General features: G+C 49.8%; 2 protein-coding genes across 4 annotated transcripts in view; one reads left to right on the forward strand and one right to left on the reverse strand.

Annotated features, from left to right (window-relative positions):
* The window catches only part of Nipal3 (NIPA like domain containing 3), a 37,781-nt gene extending 25,931 nt beyond the window's left edge, over positions 1-11,850 (reverse strand). The window contains exons 1-2 of the mRNA XM_059255184.1: positions 10,684-11,850; positions 6,975-7,324 (exon numbers count right to left, since the gene is read on the reverse strand). Of these exons, the coding sequence (XP_059111167.1) occupies positions 6,975-7,073 (99 nt within the window). The 5' untranslated portion in view covers positions 7,074-7,324; positions 10,684-11,850. The remainder of the gene's footprint in view (positions 1-6,974; positions 7,325-10,683) is intronic.
* An 86-nt stretch (positions 11,851-11,936) lies between these two features.
* The window catches only part of Stpg1 (sperm tail PG-rich repeat containing 1), a 43,512-nt gene continuing 40,366 nt past the window's right edge, over positions 11,937-15,082 (forward strand). Inside the window, exon 1 of one of the 3 annotated variants that reach the window (XM_059255182.1) lies at positions 11,937-12,339. The gene's annotated coding sequence lies outside the window, so the exon portion shown is untranslated. The remainder of the gene's footprint in view (positions 12,340-15,082) is intronic. The other 2 variants (XM_059255181.1, XM_059255183.1) reach the window with 2 other exon arrangements.

Here is a 15,082-nt window from a genome sequence, read left to right on the forward strand (position 1 = left end):
CATACAACCCTAGGAGAGTTGGGCTTGGTGGTGAACATACCGATGATCTCAGTCCTGGGGAAGTGGACCATCCTTGGTTATATAGTGAGTTCAAGACTAGCCTGGGCTACATGGCAAGACCTTGACATAAAAAAATAAAAAATACCTATGGGGCTGGAGAGAGGGCTCAGTGGTTCAGAGCACTTAGTGCTCTTGCAGAGGACTCAGGTTTGATTCCCAGCACCCACACGGCAGCTTACAAACTTGTAGCTCATTCCAGGGATTCCCCAATACCTCTTCTGATCTCTGAGGACTCCTGAATATACATGGTGCACATATATACACTCAGACGGACAGACAAATAGACAGATACAGACAGACACACACACCCCAAAATAAATAAGAAGCAAAAACAAAAACAAGCCCCAAACCAAGCTAAACCAAACCCAAACCCCCAAACTAATCAAACGGCAAACACCTCCAAGCAGCTCTAAGAGGTAGTGTTCCACTTTAATCTCAGCACAGAAGCTGGAAGCTCACGGATGAATAGAGTGAGCTCTGGAGAGGTGACACAAGCCGACCAGGGTACAGACAGGAGGGCCTGGGATTGGAAGTGGGACTTCTGGTCTCCTGATAAGAATGCTGGCCCCACGTGGTCTCCAGGGTGCTCTCTGAGGAGTTGATTGAGAAGGTGAGAAGGAACCCAGGGCGGGGTGGGGCGCTGTGTAAGTACTCCACTCGGAGCTGACGCAGGCAGCTGAGTCTGCTCAAGCTGTTTGGGGCACGTTAATCTTAACGTCTAATAGCCGGTTACAGACAGACACGGTGAGTAACAGCAGACATCACTGAGGCCCTCGGATCTGAGTGTCTCCAAGGGCCTCATCAGCGCTAATTATGCCCCCGAACCCTTGTGAAGTGATGCGTGGTCTAGTTTTATGAACATTTAAAGTCATGGACAGCTGCCACCGCCCAGGGGTTACACAGTTTGAACACACATTCACCAGCTGCCCTCAGGGCTTGGCACGAAGCATTCAGAGCCAAGAAGGATCCTGCCCGAAGTTCCTCCTGCAGACTCAGAGCTGGACGACAGGACTCTAGTTCTGAAACATGGCCAATGGCTTCCTCACTGGACCCCCAGCAGCTCCCTTGTTGCTGAAGCATCATCCTTGGTCCTTGTGGGGACTATTCACAGTGAGACGTACCAAGTGTATGACTAACACTGACTCTTAGGAACTCGGAATACAGACGTGGCCCTTAAGGTGCACTTGGGGACAAGCAGGTCTCAGCTGAGGGACGTGTGGTCCAAACTGCCTGGTGGAGGCTAAGGCTACGGCTTCATCTGGGCTATCTGTGTGTCCTGAGAACCTATCACCTCGGAGGGGCGAGTAGTTTGGGGCCACGCCACATTCAGTCCTCGACAGTCTCCCAGCTTTCCAGCAGAGAGTCGAGGTGACGGGATAAATAGGCAAATGCTGCCAGGCACGGCTTCTCACGGACATCACCTGAGGAGGCACGAGACCAGGCCAGAGGCACAGCTCAAGCCAGGACACTTTGCTCCCCTATGATTTTTGGGTGAGAAGTAGCAATGAGCCTTATGTTTAGGATAACCATACATTACCTAAATGGAGACACCTGTAGAATGAAAGGGTGCCCCACTCATGTGGCATAAGCCAGGAGTCCCCCTTATTTATTCAGTGAGACCTCTGGACCAAAGTGTCCTCAAAGTGACACCTGGAAGGGCACCACTGGACAGACGCAGTGACATTTCAGACTGCTTCGCGTCACGGCTGCAAGCTCCCGGCAACCTCAGTATTAGGGAGACAATGGAGAGGCCAAAAACACCTCTCTCTGTTCCCATATGGATTCAGAACAACAGACCTGACTGGGGTCCTGAGTGGGGTACTTCCTTGCTGTGTGACTTTGGGGAAAATGACCTCAAGTCTCTGGGCCTCCGCCTTCAGGTTTTAAAATGAAAGCGGATTATAAACCCCACTATGATGATGTTCCACCAAAGGGAGCTGAAGCATCACACAAAGCAGTAAGTCCTAAAATGACTCTAGCAACTGCTATGGTTTGTCTTCATGTCTTTTTACTTATTTATTTATTTTTTTAAAGACAGTGTTTCCTGTAGCCTTGAACTCATTATATCGTTGAGGACAACCCTGAATTTCCGGTCCTGTACTCCTGCACTCCTGAGTGTACCGCCAAGTCTGGCTCCGATGGGCTCACCTTTACTATCGTCCATTTTTGTCTGTTTTGTTGAGATGGGGTGTCCTTGTGTAGCCCTGGCTGTCTTAGACCAGCTCTGTAGAGCAGGCTGGCCTGGAACTCAGAGATCTGCCTGTCCCTGCCTCCCAGGTACTGGAATTAAAGGTCTCCTGTGCCCACCCCACACTGCCCCCTGCACCACCGTGCTGTGGGCTGGCAAGGGGCAGGCCCGGCTCTCCCACAAGGTGCAGGGCCCTGAAGCTGATATATTCTAATCCAAACTGATTTTTTTTTAACTCCCTATGACTCTGAAAGAAAATGAAGTGTTTCCAGAAAGGCAGCTGCATCCGAGAGGCAATCCCTGTATGTGGATATTGGCATCCAAGTGAGTCAGCTCACATGCCGTGGCCTAGGTCCCCCTCAGGTCTGTTCCCACCAGCCTCCATTTAAATACGACCACCATCACAGACACCAACTGGAGGGTAAACTGATCTCCCACAATGCTTTGGGCCCGGAGCTGTAAACAGGTAAGCTGCATCCTGGCTCGCTTTGGGTGGCTGGCATTCCAGAGAATGCATCTCAGCGAACCAGGTTCTGCCACACCTGCAGCTTGGCTTCAGGCCACCTCCCTGACTCTGTCTTTAACAGATGAGGTATTGCCTGCCTTGTGGCAGCCATCCCGACACTCATCACCAGAAGTGGGAACAGAAGGAGCCTAGCTGAGTGCCTGGCACAATATGAGCAGCACAAAATGGTGGCCAAGACCCTGGACCCCAGCGATGAGTAGATGATTCAAATTCCAGCTTTTCTGACTCTATTGACTGTGTGGCCTCAGGCAAGTTAATGGACTTCTCTGTGCTAGTTTCCTTATATGTAAGGTGAAGTTATAACAGACTTACTTCCTGGGACAGTCTCTGCTACACAGCCAACGCTCAACACACGCTAGCTGCTATTATGATGCTTATGGCTGTGTCTGTTAACTGACTATGGACAGAGGACCTGTATTTCCCATCGGGAAGTGTTGGAACATGTGATAAAGGAATTGGGTGGATGGTAGGGTTTCCCAGGCAGAAACGGATGACTCATGCAGCTTGGGGTTCCTCATTCTGGGCATTCCAACCATCCTCCTAATTACCCTACAGGGCTGATTCTGGCCTGACCTGCAGGTCTGTGACTTTCCCAGGTTTTGAGATAGATCAATCAAAGCTAGGGCCTGTCTGAGTCCAAAGTCCACCGTCTCAGCACTCTGCTCTTAGCCCTCCCTCCCTCCTTCTGTCCTTCCCTCTTTCCTTTTTTTTTTTTTGGTGGTGGTGGTGGGGAGACCTGAGTCTCACTATGTAGCCCAGTCTGGCCTGGAACTCACAGAAATCCACCTGCCTCTGCCCCCCAAGTTCCAGAATTAAAGGCATGTGCCACTATGTCCAGCACCACATTTTTTCTTAATGGCAAGTCCTTGTAGAGACCTGTCTTCCCCATTTCTCTCCTGGACTCCAGGGAAGATGCATCTGTCATCCATCCACATAGCTGCCCAGGCTGACAACCTGACCCACCGAGGCTGTTCTATAAACCACGGCCTCCAGGATCCTAGCCCAGGTTTGCTGGACCGGGATTTGTAAAGAGAGACCCGGGTGGGGAGGTGGGGAGGGTGCAGGCAAAGAAATGTGTTCAAGGCTGAGACAGAGCTCCCTAGGTATGTCTGGTAACCAGCCAGGCCTGGGACCACCACTAACTCTGCCCAGTCTTTTGACAAAGATAGAAACTGAGGCACTGAAAGAGAGAGCCTGACTTGTCTGAGATCAAATGTGAGGACGAAGCTGAGCTGGATCCCAGGTCTCGCGATCTTCATTGTAGCTGTTCTGCACATCACCCATCCCTCCTCCAAGAACACGGTAGTGGCCACGAGGGAGATGGAAATGACAGGCCTCCATGGAAAGATCAGAGAGCAAGAAAATCATGCCGCCTTGGCTTTGAAATAGACCCAACTCTGCATGGGAGCTACCTAGGTGGGATGGAATCACTGAGGAATGTCATGGCCAGTCCTTGCTCTCTCCACAGTGAGTAGACTTTCAGGACTCCCACACGGGTGTATCCAGCCTCCCCGATTGGATGGAATTAAAATGAAACCAGCCCTTTCATTCTCCTCCTATGTCTCTCCCTAGCACCTGCCTTGGCCTACAGGGTGACAGGGTCATCAGGAGTGTATTGAAGCAGAGAGAGGGCACTGGCTGAGAAGCCAAGACGCCAGTGAGGTGGTTTAGAACATGCTACCATATAACCCCATGCCTCAGTTTCCTTGTCTCCAAAGAGGAGACGGAAATGCTGCTGGTGGCCACCTGCTGAAAGTGAGCCATTGTATGTTAGTCACTGGTCCAAGCTTGATGTGGCCGAATTCATTTGCTCCTCCTAACGGCCAGGAGGCAGGTATTACTGTCACCCCACTTTACAGATGAGGAAAAATGTGTGTCCTTTTAGTGCCAATGAGACAATAGCCTGGGTAAACACACGCGAAGGACTCGGCACAGCACTAGGGCAGAATGAAAGCTCCACACTCGTGACTTGTTGAGATTCTTATCATCACTCAGAGCTAAAAATAAGTCGTAGTTCTTCCTAGCAGTGTGCTACATGATCTCAAGTACGTCACTTCCCACCAGCTGGCTCCATTTCCCATAAAATCAGAGTGTTCGATGATCTCTAAGTCTCCTTCAGCCCAGGGTGTTATCAGTCTTGTCTGTGAGGGCTATCTTAAAAAAAAGTATTTATTTAATTTCATGTGCATGTGTGTGCACCCGAGAATATGTACAGGCACCACATATATGCATGTGGAAGTGCCTGAGGAAGGTCAGAAGAGGAGCAGGATGCCCTGGATCTGCCATGTGGCTACTAGGAACTGAACTTGAGTCCTCTGCAAGAGCAGTAAGCGCTCCTAACCACTGAGCCATCTCTCCAGCCCCTGTGATGGTTCTTTTTTAATTGTCAACTCGACACAATCTAGAGTCACCTGGGAAGAGAGTCTCAGTGAAGGAGTGTCTAGATCTGGTTGGCCCAAGGGCATGGAGACCTTCTTATGCTCACTGATGTGGGAAGAACTGCCCACTGTGGGCGGCACCATTTCCTAGATTTGGGTCTTGGGGAAAGGGAGATAGCGAGCTGAGCACTAGCATGCATGCATCCTTTGCTTTCTCATCTTGATTATGGATGTCATGTGACCAGCTCCCTCAAGCTCCTGCTATAACAGTCTGTGACTTGGAATTATAAGCTTCTCCCTGCAGTTGCTTCTATCACAGTGAAAGGAAATGAAACTAAGAAACCAACTAATTCAGAAAAAACAACAAGCTTTAAAAACGATTCCAGTCTTTATATGCTTAGGAACACCGAAATCTGACGCTAAAACCTTTTACCTATTCATAGGAAACAATCTGAAACACACCCAAGGAAATAATCTGAGATGAGCACCAGGGTTGGCACTCAGTCATGTTCACAGTTCATCTCATCCCATATTCTAAACACCCTGAGTGCCCACCAACAGGGAAGCCGTCATGCAAATTCCCATATAGCAGCTCAACAGGTGACTAGCAGACGTTCTGGCAGCGTGCTTTGCGGGGGAGTATTCCACCGTCAGTGCCATGAGGAAGTGGTCCACCAAGAAGGGGAACCGAAACAACCAAGATCCAAACCCTTCTAAACAATGTGGCACCAGGTCTTAAAATACTAGAAAAAGACAAGGTAGGCTGAGACGTGAACAGAGAGGCTCTCCAACTAAAACCCAAATCTTCTGGACTGGAGAGATGGCTCAGTGGTTAAGAGTACGTACTACTCTTACAGAGGACCTGGGGTCGTTTCCCAAAACCCACATACTGGCTCACAACAATCTGTAACTCCAGATCCAAAGGAAACACTGCTTTTGACCTCCTCGGGCATGATGTACAGACATATACACATATACATAAAATAAAACAAATATTAAAAAAAATAAACAAGCTGGGCGGTGGTGGCGCATGCCTTTAATCCCAGCACTTGGGAGGCAGAGCCAGGCGGATCTCTGTGAGTTTGAGGCCAGCCTGGTCTATGGAGCGAGATCCAGGACAGGCACCAAAACTACACAGAGAAACCCTGTCTCGAAAAAACAAAAAACAAAACAAAAAAATAAATAAAAAATAAACAAACCTCAAATCTCCTAACTGGAAGTGTATCCCTTTTAAATTCTGCATTTAAGATATGTCTCAACCTATTTTTTTCAACATTTGTATTTATTAATGTTATTTCAGTGTGTGTGTGTGTGTGTGTGTGTGTGTGTGTGTGTGTGTGTGTGCAGGTGCATGGGCGTGTGGAGGTCAGAGGTCAACCTCCAGAGTTCTCATCACTTGCTCTCTATCTCATTTATTGAAGCCAGGTTTTTTTTGCTTGAACTCAGAGCTGGCTGACCTGATCAGTCTAGCTGGCCAGCTTGCTCCAGGGATTCCCCCGTCTCTGCCTCCTGTGTCCTGGGATCATAGGCGGCCTACCAAAATTGCTTGGCATTTACACGGGTGTTCTGGATCCAAACTCTGGCCCTCACCCTTGCCCAGTACCTCACTCTCTGCCTGAGCCATCTCCCCAGCCCTGTTTTTATCTATCTGAACGAGCATTTCTTTTCTTTGGATTCCAGGTTGTACTGTATGTGTGGAGGACCTGCCTGTCTCGGCTGGCGATCGGCATACAGGCGCAGGGCACACCTGTGAGGCCATCCAGCTCCTATGTCCCTCTTGTCAGAAACCCACAAAATTCCCAAAGGAAAGTGAAGCGCTTGCCTTGTAGGAGAAGGAGCCTTCGCTGCTGCTCAGGCTCATGGAGCTGCTGGTCGGTGGGAGCTGCTGCAGCTGCAGGCCTGCGCTGTGGGCCCCGTCCATGGCTGTCTAGTGGCACATCTTGCCTGGCCGGGCGCTGGGGCTGCTGCTAGGCAGGGTGCAGACTGGAAGCCATCTCTCCCAGGGTCCACCTCCTTCCAGCAGCCTCCCAGGTCTCTTCCTCAGCAAAATGCGTTCTCTGGGCTCTTTTGCTTGATTCACAGCCTTCTCCCCAGGTTCCCCGAGAAAGAGGCAGCTCGTGTGTCTCTCCCAAGCAGAAGGGCGAGGGCGTGTCTTCTGACTCTGGCCAAGCTCTGGGTGGTGGAGAAGGACATGAAAAATTCATGCACATGAGACATAGCACCCAACTACATGGCTTGAGAATGCTTTTCACACAAAGCATGACTGGCCACCCAAAGGGGACCCTGAAGGCATGATTATCGGGCCTCTGACCTCCTGAATAAAGAGATATTCTTTGAAAAGCTTTATCCCTGGCCCTTAGACATCCCATTTCTTCTTCTCCTCCAGGACAAGATAAAAAAACCACCTACATCCACTTCTCCAGGTCTCCAAAATCAATAAATAGATCCTATGAGCAGCATCAAAGAGGAGCCATCATTGGGTGTGGCAGCACATGCTTGCAATCCCAGCACTCAGGGGAGGCTGAGGCTGAGGCAGGAAGGACTATGGAATAGCCTGGGCTATATAATGAGGTCTTGTCTTAGAGCAAACCAAATGAACAGTAACAACAATAAGACTCAAACCAAATCAAACACCAAATCATGGGGTTTTCAACTTAGGAAGGAAAGAATGTGAAGAAAATCCTGGCATGGGGGGAGGGGGAGGGACACTGAACTGGGAGGTGGGACCAGATGCCCATGTCAGTTTGGCTGTGGGTGACTCAGCCTCTTATCTGTAAAGTGTGGATAGTCATGAGGCTTCAAGTAGGATGACAATCACCCTGTTAATGTCATTGGACTGGTGTTTTCAGTGTTTCTCAAACTTCTCCCAAACACAGAAAAGGAAATCTGTACCAAGAGCTCATGGTCAAAATCCTACCACCATAGCACAAGGTTCTGTGAAGTCTTCTTATGCTTACAAAAAAAAATGAACATCCAAACAAATTAACCCCTCCCCAAAGCACCAAACAAAACCCTTACGGATTTAGATTCTATTGTATAATCGGTTTATTATGTTCTGTGTTATAATCATTTATTATTGTTGTGTATGTGTGTGTATGAGTGCTATCATGTGCCTGTGGAGGTTGTGGGAGTCGGTTCTCTCCTCCCAGTGGGTCTCAGGGATCGAACACAGGCTGTGTTTGTCAAGCACTTTCACTGGCTGACCCACCTCACTGGCTTTGAATTGCTTTTGATCTGGCATGTGCTACCTTGGGTACCCTTGACCTGGTTACCCAACTTTTGAGTCAGTTTCCTTAGCCATAAAATATGGCTCATGTTGTTTCTATCCCACAGGCTGCAGTAAGAATCTGATGGAATGTGGCATGTAAAGGTGACATCGTAGATGGCCGGCAGGTGCCAATCGCCACTGGCATTACTTTATTTAGTTCTTATTTTCTAACACTCTTTATTGTGTGTATGGGCACGCACGCACGCACGCACGCATGTATGACATAGCACGCACGTGGAAGTCAGAAGACAACTTTGTGGAGTCCGTTCTTCCCACCCTACGTGTTGGTCCTAGGGACTGAACTCAACTCATCAAGCTTAGCAGCAAGTGCCCTGACCCACTAAGCCACTAAGGCCCACTCTCCAATTTAATCCTGTAGTTTATTCATATATACACGTTCCAATCTCACAAGTGTGCACCCGAGAAAGAGTCCAGGGCTCAGCATGTGCTAAACAGTCTCTGCCAAGGCCCAGGCTTCAAAACACTGTGTATCCTGTAGTTTCTAGTTCCTTCTGCCCCATGTTCCGTGCCTAGGAATGTCAATGGGGTGCACTCACGTCACAAGACAGACATCATGCCAGCACCTACAAGATGTCAAATGCAGGTTTAGTACAAGGCAGCCATAAAGACCTGCACCTTGTCAAAGGGCCGAAAGTTAAATCATTGCTGCTGCTCCCATTTGAGACAGTATTTCTGCCCAAGACACGGCCATGGGGGACTCGTTGACTCTTATGTTTCTTACCTGTAAAGCCCAATGAATATAGGATTGCCCAAGGTCTGTGAAGGCATAATTACTTGTCACTAGATTGCATGTGTACAAAAGTAATGCTATGTTCAATGTCTCTATCTCTGTCTTGGCATCATTAATGTGAGGGTGGTCTAGGGCTCCCTCTACCTGGGAGAGACCTAGAGCTGCATCCAGTCCGGCGTTGAAGGGGCCCTGGATTGAAGGCACCAGTCAGGTCCCCTGCTTCCTCTGGAGACCTAGCTCAGAGCCTGGCAAGGTGACTTGCATATATACCCACTCCTGACTAAATGTAGAGCCCCTGATATACTGCAGTTAAAAAAAAAAAAAGATAAAACCAAACAAAAAAAGCCTTATTCAGGACGCATGACCACAGATACCCGGCCCCACCCACAGGATGTCAGAGAAAGCAAACAGGCCTTGGGGACCAGCAGAAATTCAGGCCTTCTAACCTTCTTCAGTTCTAACCTTCTTCAGGCCAGCTGGTTCTCTCTCTCTCTCTCCCTCCTGCCTGTCCGTCCGTGTGTGTGTGTGTGTGTGTGTGTGTGTGTGTGTGTGTGTGTGTTCACTGGCTTTTAAACAGCAGCTTCAGCAGCTTTCCCTCTCCACCTGCGGAACCCGCAGGGCTCCGAATGCACACAGAGAGGAAGGTCCTTCCTGGGCCAGCACATAGTCACCCCAAAGCCTCTGTGGACTCTGCAGGTTGCACTTCCTTATAAGGCTCACATTTTGGCCTGCTGGCGGTTTGGTGTTGGTTTCAAAGCACTTTTCCAGAACGGACATATGTCCAAGGGGCACACAGCCAACTCGGTGTTGACAGTCAGTCACAGCTCACGGTCACTGACCCAAGAAAGGAAAGAGAAGTCACAAAGTGCCGGCTTCCACTCCAATCCCCCGGCCTCATCAATGAATCACTCCTTAATCCCACCGAGCAAGTTTTCCAGAGAGAAAAACAGAGCCTCAAGGGCATGAAAAATAGTCTAGAAATTAGCTGTAACTGAAAACAAGGGTGTGTGTGTGTGTGTGTGTGTGTGTGTGTGTGTGTGTGTGTGTGTGTGCAGGGAGGTCTTGTCAACACCCGACGATTTAGTTTGACTAGAGAATATCGGTTTCATGCCAAGCTTTCCCTTCCCGAGGCTCGGGTCCTTTCCCACTGAGCTGGACATTCGAGCGCCCGAGAGACACACCTCTGCTCCAAGCACACGACTCCGTCCATCCGTCTGCGAGCTGCACTGGCTATCTCCAGCATGCTGGAGCGGGCAGTGCCTTCCACTTCCTCATCTGGTAACGCCCAGAATCCCCTTCATTGAGGCAAACCCGTGCCCACCCTCCTTGCAAATATGGAAGAAGAAAAAAAAAATCGGAGGCAACAGGACCCAAGCCAACAAGGCTGGCCACAGCAAGGGAGATCGAATTTGTATACTAGGGGGTTGTTAGATAGCTGAAAATGCGTAGCTTTTCCTAAAACATCAAGCCTGAATTCAGGTTCCCCTTCCCTCAGTCTTGACCACGACTCACCCGCGGTGTTGCTTCTCGATCCACCTATCCCAGGTTCCGGAGAAGCGACCGGGACACTCCGTGCCACCCCGAGGTACAGCCTCCTGGATCCCTTCCCAGCTCCGAGTTGCCAGGGGGCTGCTGTCAGTGTTTTGCTTTCAAAGGTCGAGACTTGATTCGTCACCCTGTCTGCCAGTCCCAAGCTGGCCGAGCTTCTGCGCAGGCGAGTGGCTGTCGGGAGGGGATGGGCGGGATATCCTGAGAAAATTGGCTGCGCCGCCAAGCTCGCTTGAAGCGTAGGGCCGAGACCTGGCGCTCACCTGGAGGAGTCCCCTCTAGTGGCCAAGGGAAGAAGTCCCGACTGCTTTGGTTCCCAGGCTGTGGCAGCTCACCTCCACCTGCCGGACAGGTGGGATGGGCTTGAGCAGTCCGCCGGGTGTCCCCCGCAACCTGCGCTAACAACCACAAGCCCGGGAGGTGTCCCTGCTGCTTCCCACCAGGTAGTGAGTCCCTCAACATCGACAGCCAGCAGAGCCTTTACGTGTCTCGGGGACCATGCGTACCCCTTCTTCCCTGCGCCTGCGTCCCACCTGTTGGCTGTATTGCGTCCGTAATCTCCCAGCACGCCTGCCGCTCAGCAGTCCCAGAGGGCTGTCAATCATCCTAGCCTCACTCTGCCGTTTCCCAGGGGTCCAGCTGTGACCCTGAACCTGCGCGCGGAGCTTCCAGCGCGCACATTTTTTTCTGCACACGCTATTCGGTTCAGAGCAACCTCTGGGGGAGAGTTTTACGAGGAAATGACATTGGAGCGACCTCGACCACGGGAAGGGGCTCAGGTGTGGGGCCAGTAGAGCTGGGAGGGAGCACTTCAGAGAGGCTGGAGCTGCCATATTGTATTATGGGAGATGCCTAAAGACCAGCTGGGCTGGTGCAAGATTTTTTTCTTGAGGCGTGGGTGGCAGGAGCTGTGATCAGGGGACCGCGCCGGAGACAGTTTATAATAAAAGGCGTATCCCATAAATTCAAAGGGGCCACCGGTGAGTTCAAGCCGGGCTGAGAAGGCTCACTGTGGCGGCGGTGAAACGGGTAAGGGGCTCTTGGAAAACCGCACGGTTGCCCTTGAGGACTGTGTCATCAACCCTTTCTCACACTCAGGGCGTGGATGGGTACAAATACTCAGGTCTATTCCTTGGGGAGGATTTTCTGAGTGAGCAAAATTCCTAAGCCTTTGGTTCTAAGAAATTTAAGGAGTCATTAGAACAACAACAACATCCACAAAACCCCAAACTCAGAAACAAAACCCCTAAATAGCTCTCTGCCTCAGGTCCTGGCATAATCAACCTAAACCCTAAAATTCTGGTAGCTTCTCTACTGATTTTGAAACGGCTCTAACGATTGGCCAACAGCTTTTCACGTTAGAGAAACAGAGGACATCATTGGCTAGAGTTAGCCATCCGCCTGCCACCGGACGCTGGAATGTTAGGCCAGTGGTTGCCATAGCGACTGAACGGCGAGAGGCTAGACTGACTAGGTAGGAGGCAGCTCCTGTTGAGGGGCCGGTCCTTGAGGTCGTGAGGAGGACTCGGCGCACTCCATGGGACACCCACTGAGACCTCCGGACTCTGGGTGCGTGCGGAATCTCTGTGCCCAACTGGGTGGTGCCTCCAGAGCCAGAAGGTGCCACTTGGGGTGGGGGTGGGGTCAGTGTATACCTCAGTGTACCCATCTGAAAAGTGCTGCCAACTATGGTTCGCCCTCCCTTCAGACCCCATGAGTGGTCTGGACATCTGACTCCCCCGTTTCAGTCTTTGAGCGGCACCGGTACTGGGCTGCGCACGGGTAGACCACCAGGAGTTCTGATAGAACCTCTCTGGTACATTGGGTCTTTTTCAGCAAGTCTCCCTTAATCGGGGGCCCCATTTTGCCCATCTGTGAAATGAAAGGGTGAGACAGGAATCTTGGGGCCACTCGCCATAGTTTGATCTAGGCCTCCGACACACTCCCTAATACCTAATGGTCTCCCACTTCCCTCAGGAAGGATGTTTTAAGTTGGAGGAAATCAGTGTAGATTCTAGGCCATTGACCACCCATCAAGTGCAGGAGGCTCCCTGGGCAGCATCCTGTCCAGACTCAGGCCCAACGTGTTCTCTACCGAGTGCCTCGGCATTCCATGGAAAACTGGAACACAAGACTGACAGTGTTAGCTTTGGGCAGTAGGATAGTGTATTGTTTGACATTTTTGTAATTTCTTAAATTTTCTAAAAATTTGATAATTCGCATGAGAAGCAAAATTTCTTTTTTAAATCTTTTGCATTTTTTTTTAAGACACTTCTCACTCTGTAGTCCTGACTAGCCGGGAATGCACTATGGAGGGCTGGTCTCAGACTCACAGAGTTCCAGTCACCTCTACCTCCTGAGAGCTGGCATTAACTAACTAACCCACCACACTAGACTTCCACAATGATTTTTGTTGCCTGTTTTTAAACTAATTTTTGTTTATTTTAAGTCTATAGATATTTTGTCTACATAGGTGTCTGTGCACCATGTACATGCCTGTGACAGAAGGGGGCATCGAATCTCTTGGACTGGAGTTACATATGGTTGTGGGCCTCCATATGAATGCTTGGAATCGAACTTAGGTCCTCTGGGGGAGAAAAAAAAAAAAACAACCACTGGGCCATCTCTCCTGCACTGTCATTTTGATTTTTGAGATAGGGTCTTAACATATAGCCCAAGCTGGCCTCGAACTCAGTGTGTAGACCAGGCAAACCTTGAACTTCTGATTCTTTTGCCTCCTCCTCCTCCTCCTCCTCCTCCTCCTCCTCCTTCTTCTTCTTCTTTCCGAGACAAGGTTTCTCTGTGTAGTTTTGGTGCCTGTCCTGGATCTTGCTCTGTCTGGATCTCAACCAGGCTAGCCTCGAACTCACAGAGATTCACCTGGCTCTGCCTCTGAGTGCTGGGATTAAAGGCATGTGCCACCACAGCACGCCCCCCCCCCCCCAGCTTGCCTCTACTTCTTGAGTGCGTGGATTACAATATGTGCTGCTGCTGCTGCTGCTGCTGATGATGATGATGATGATCACCCCAGGACTTTGTGCTTGTTGGACCATATTCTACCAAAGGAGCCACATCCCCAGCATTCTCAAACTACTTCCATAAAAGCCAGGCTGCAAACAGTTCTTACTAAAATAGCAAGGTCACACTGCAGTGTGAGAAGTGAATCCTGAGTGCTTTCAGAGACACTAAAAGATGTTCTAGGGTCATTATTGATTGTTGTCCTGAAATATCTTAATGTCTTAAAGCTGTTGTTAAAATCTTCCGTTATCCAAAGAGGCTACAAATTGCAGCTGTGAAGATGAATTCAGCAAGGAGCACACACTGAGGAAGAAAGGTCTAGACAGACCTTTGTTTACTTAGTGCTCCATTCCTAGACGATGCGAGTTCCTTCTGGGGAAAGGGTAGAGTGAATCCTGAGTCTGCCCATGAAAAATTAACTGCTTTAAGCCGGGCGGTGGTGGCGCATGCCTTTAATCCCAGCACTCGGGAGGCAGAGCCCGGCGGATCTCTGTGAGTTCGAGGCCAGCCTGGACTACCAAGTGAGTTCCAGGAAAGGCGCAAAGCTACACAGAGAAACCCTGTCTCGAAAAACCAAGAAAAAAAACAAAAGAAAAATTAACTGCTTTAGAGATGAAAGTGTTTGTGCTATTGACAACTAAAACAAAACAAAACAGCCCCAGCCACATAGATTAGAAAACTCTTTTTTTTTTAAATTATTTATTTATTATGTGTACAGTATTCTGCCTGAATGTATACCTGCATGACAGAAGAGGGCATCAAATCTCATTATAGGTGGTTCTGACCCACCATGTGGTTGCTGGGAATTGAACTCAGGACCTCTGGAAGAATAACTAGTGCTTTTAACCTCTGAGCCATCTCTCCAGCCTTTTTTTTTTTTTTAATTTATTTATTTGTTATGTATACAGTGTTCTGCCTGCAGGCCAGAAGAGGGCACTAGATCTCATTATAGATGGTTGTGAGCCACCATGTGGTTGCTGGGAATTGAACTCAGGACCTCTGGAAGAACAGCCAGTGCTCTTAACCTCTGAGCCAACCCTCCAGCCCCAGATTAGAAAACTCTTAACTGTCAGGCAGCAGGTGGCACGATGATGCAGTCCCCAAGGGGTGCTCCCTTCACGTAGTGAGGGAGGAGTTTCCGGAGTGCCCCACAGGCTGGACGGGAAGGGAGCCGACTCTAGCTTTCTGAGTTGAGGTGTATTAGAGCTTGCACCTTGGATGGCCACATGGCCTGTTTGTTGAGAACTAGGTCCCTGGTCTTTGGTGGTATTGGGGTGGGGGACTATGAACCTTTATTTGGTGGCATTGGGGTGGGGGTTGTGGACCTTTATTTGGTGGCATTGGA

The sequence above is a fragment of the Peromyscus eremicus genome, chromosome 2 (assembly GCF_949786415.1).
Source record: "Peromyscus eremicus chromosome 2, PerEre_H2_v1, whole genome shotgun sequence".
NCBI lineage: Eukaryota > Metazoa > Chordata > Mammalia > Rodentia > Cricetidae > Peromyscus > Peromyscus eremicus.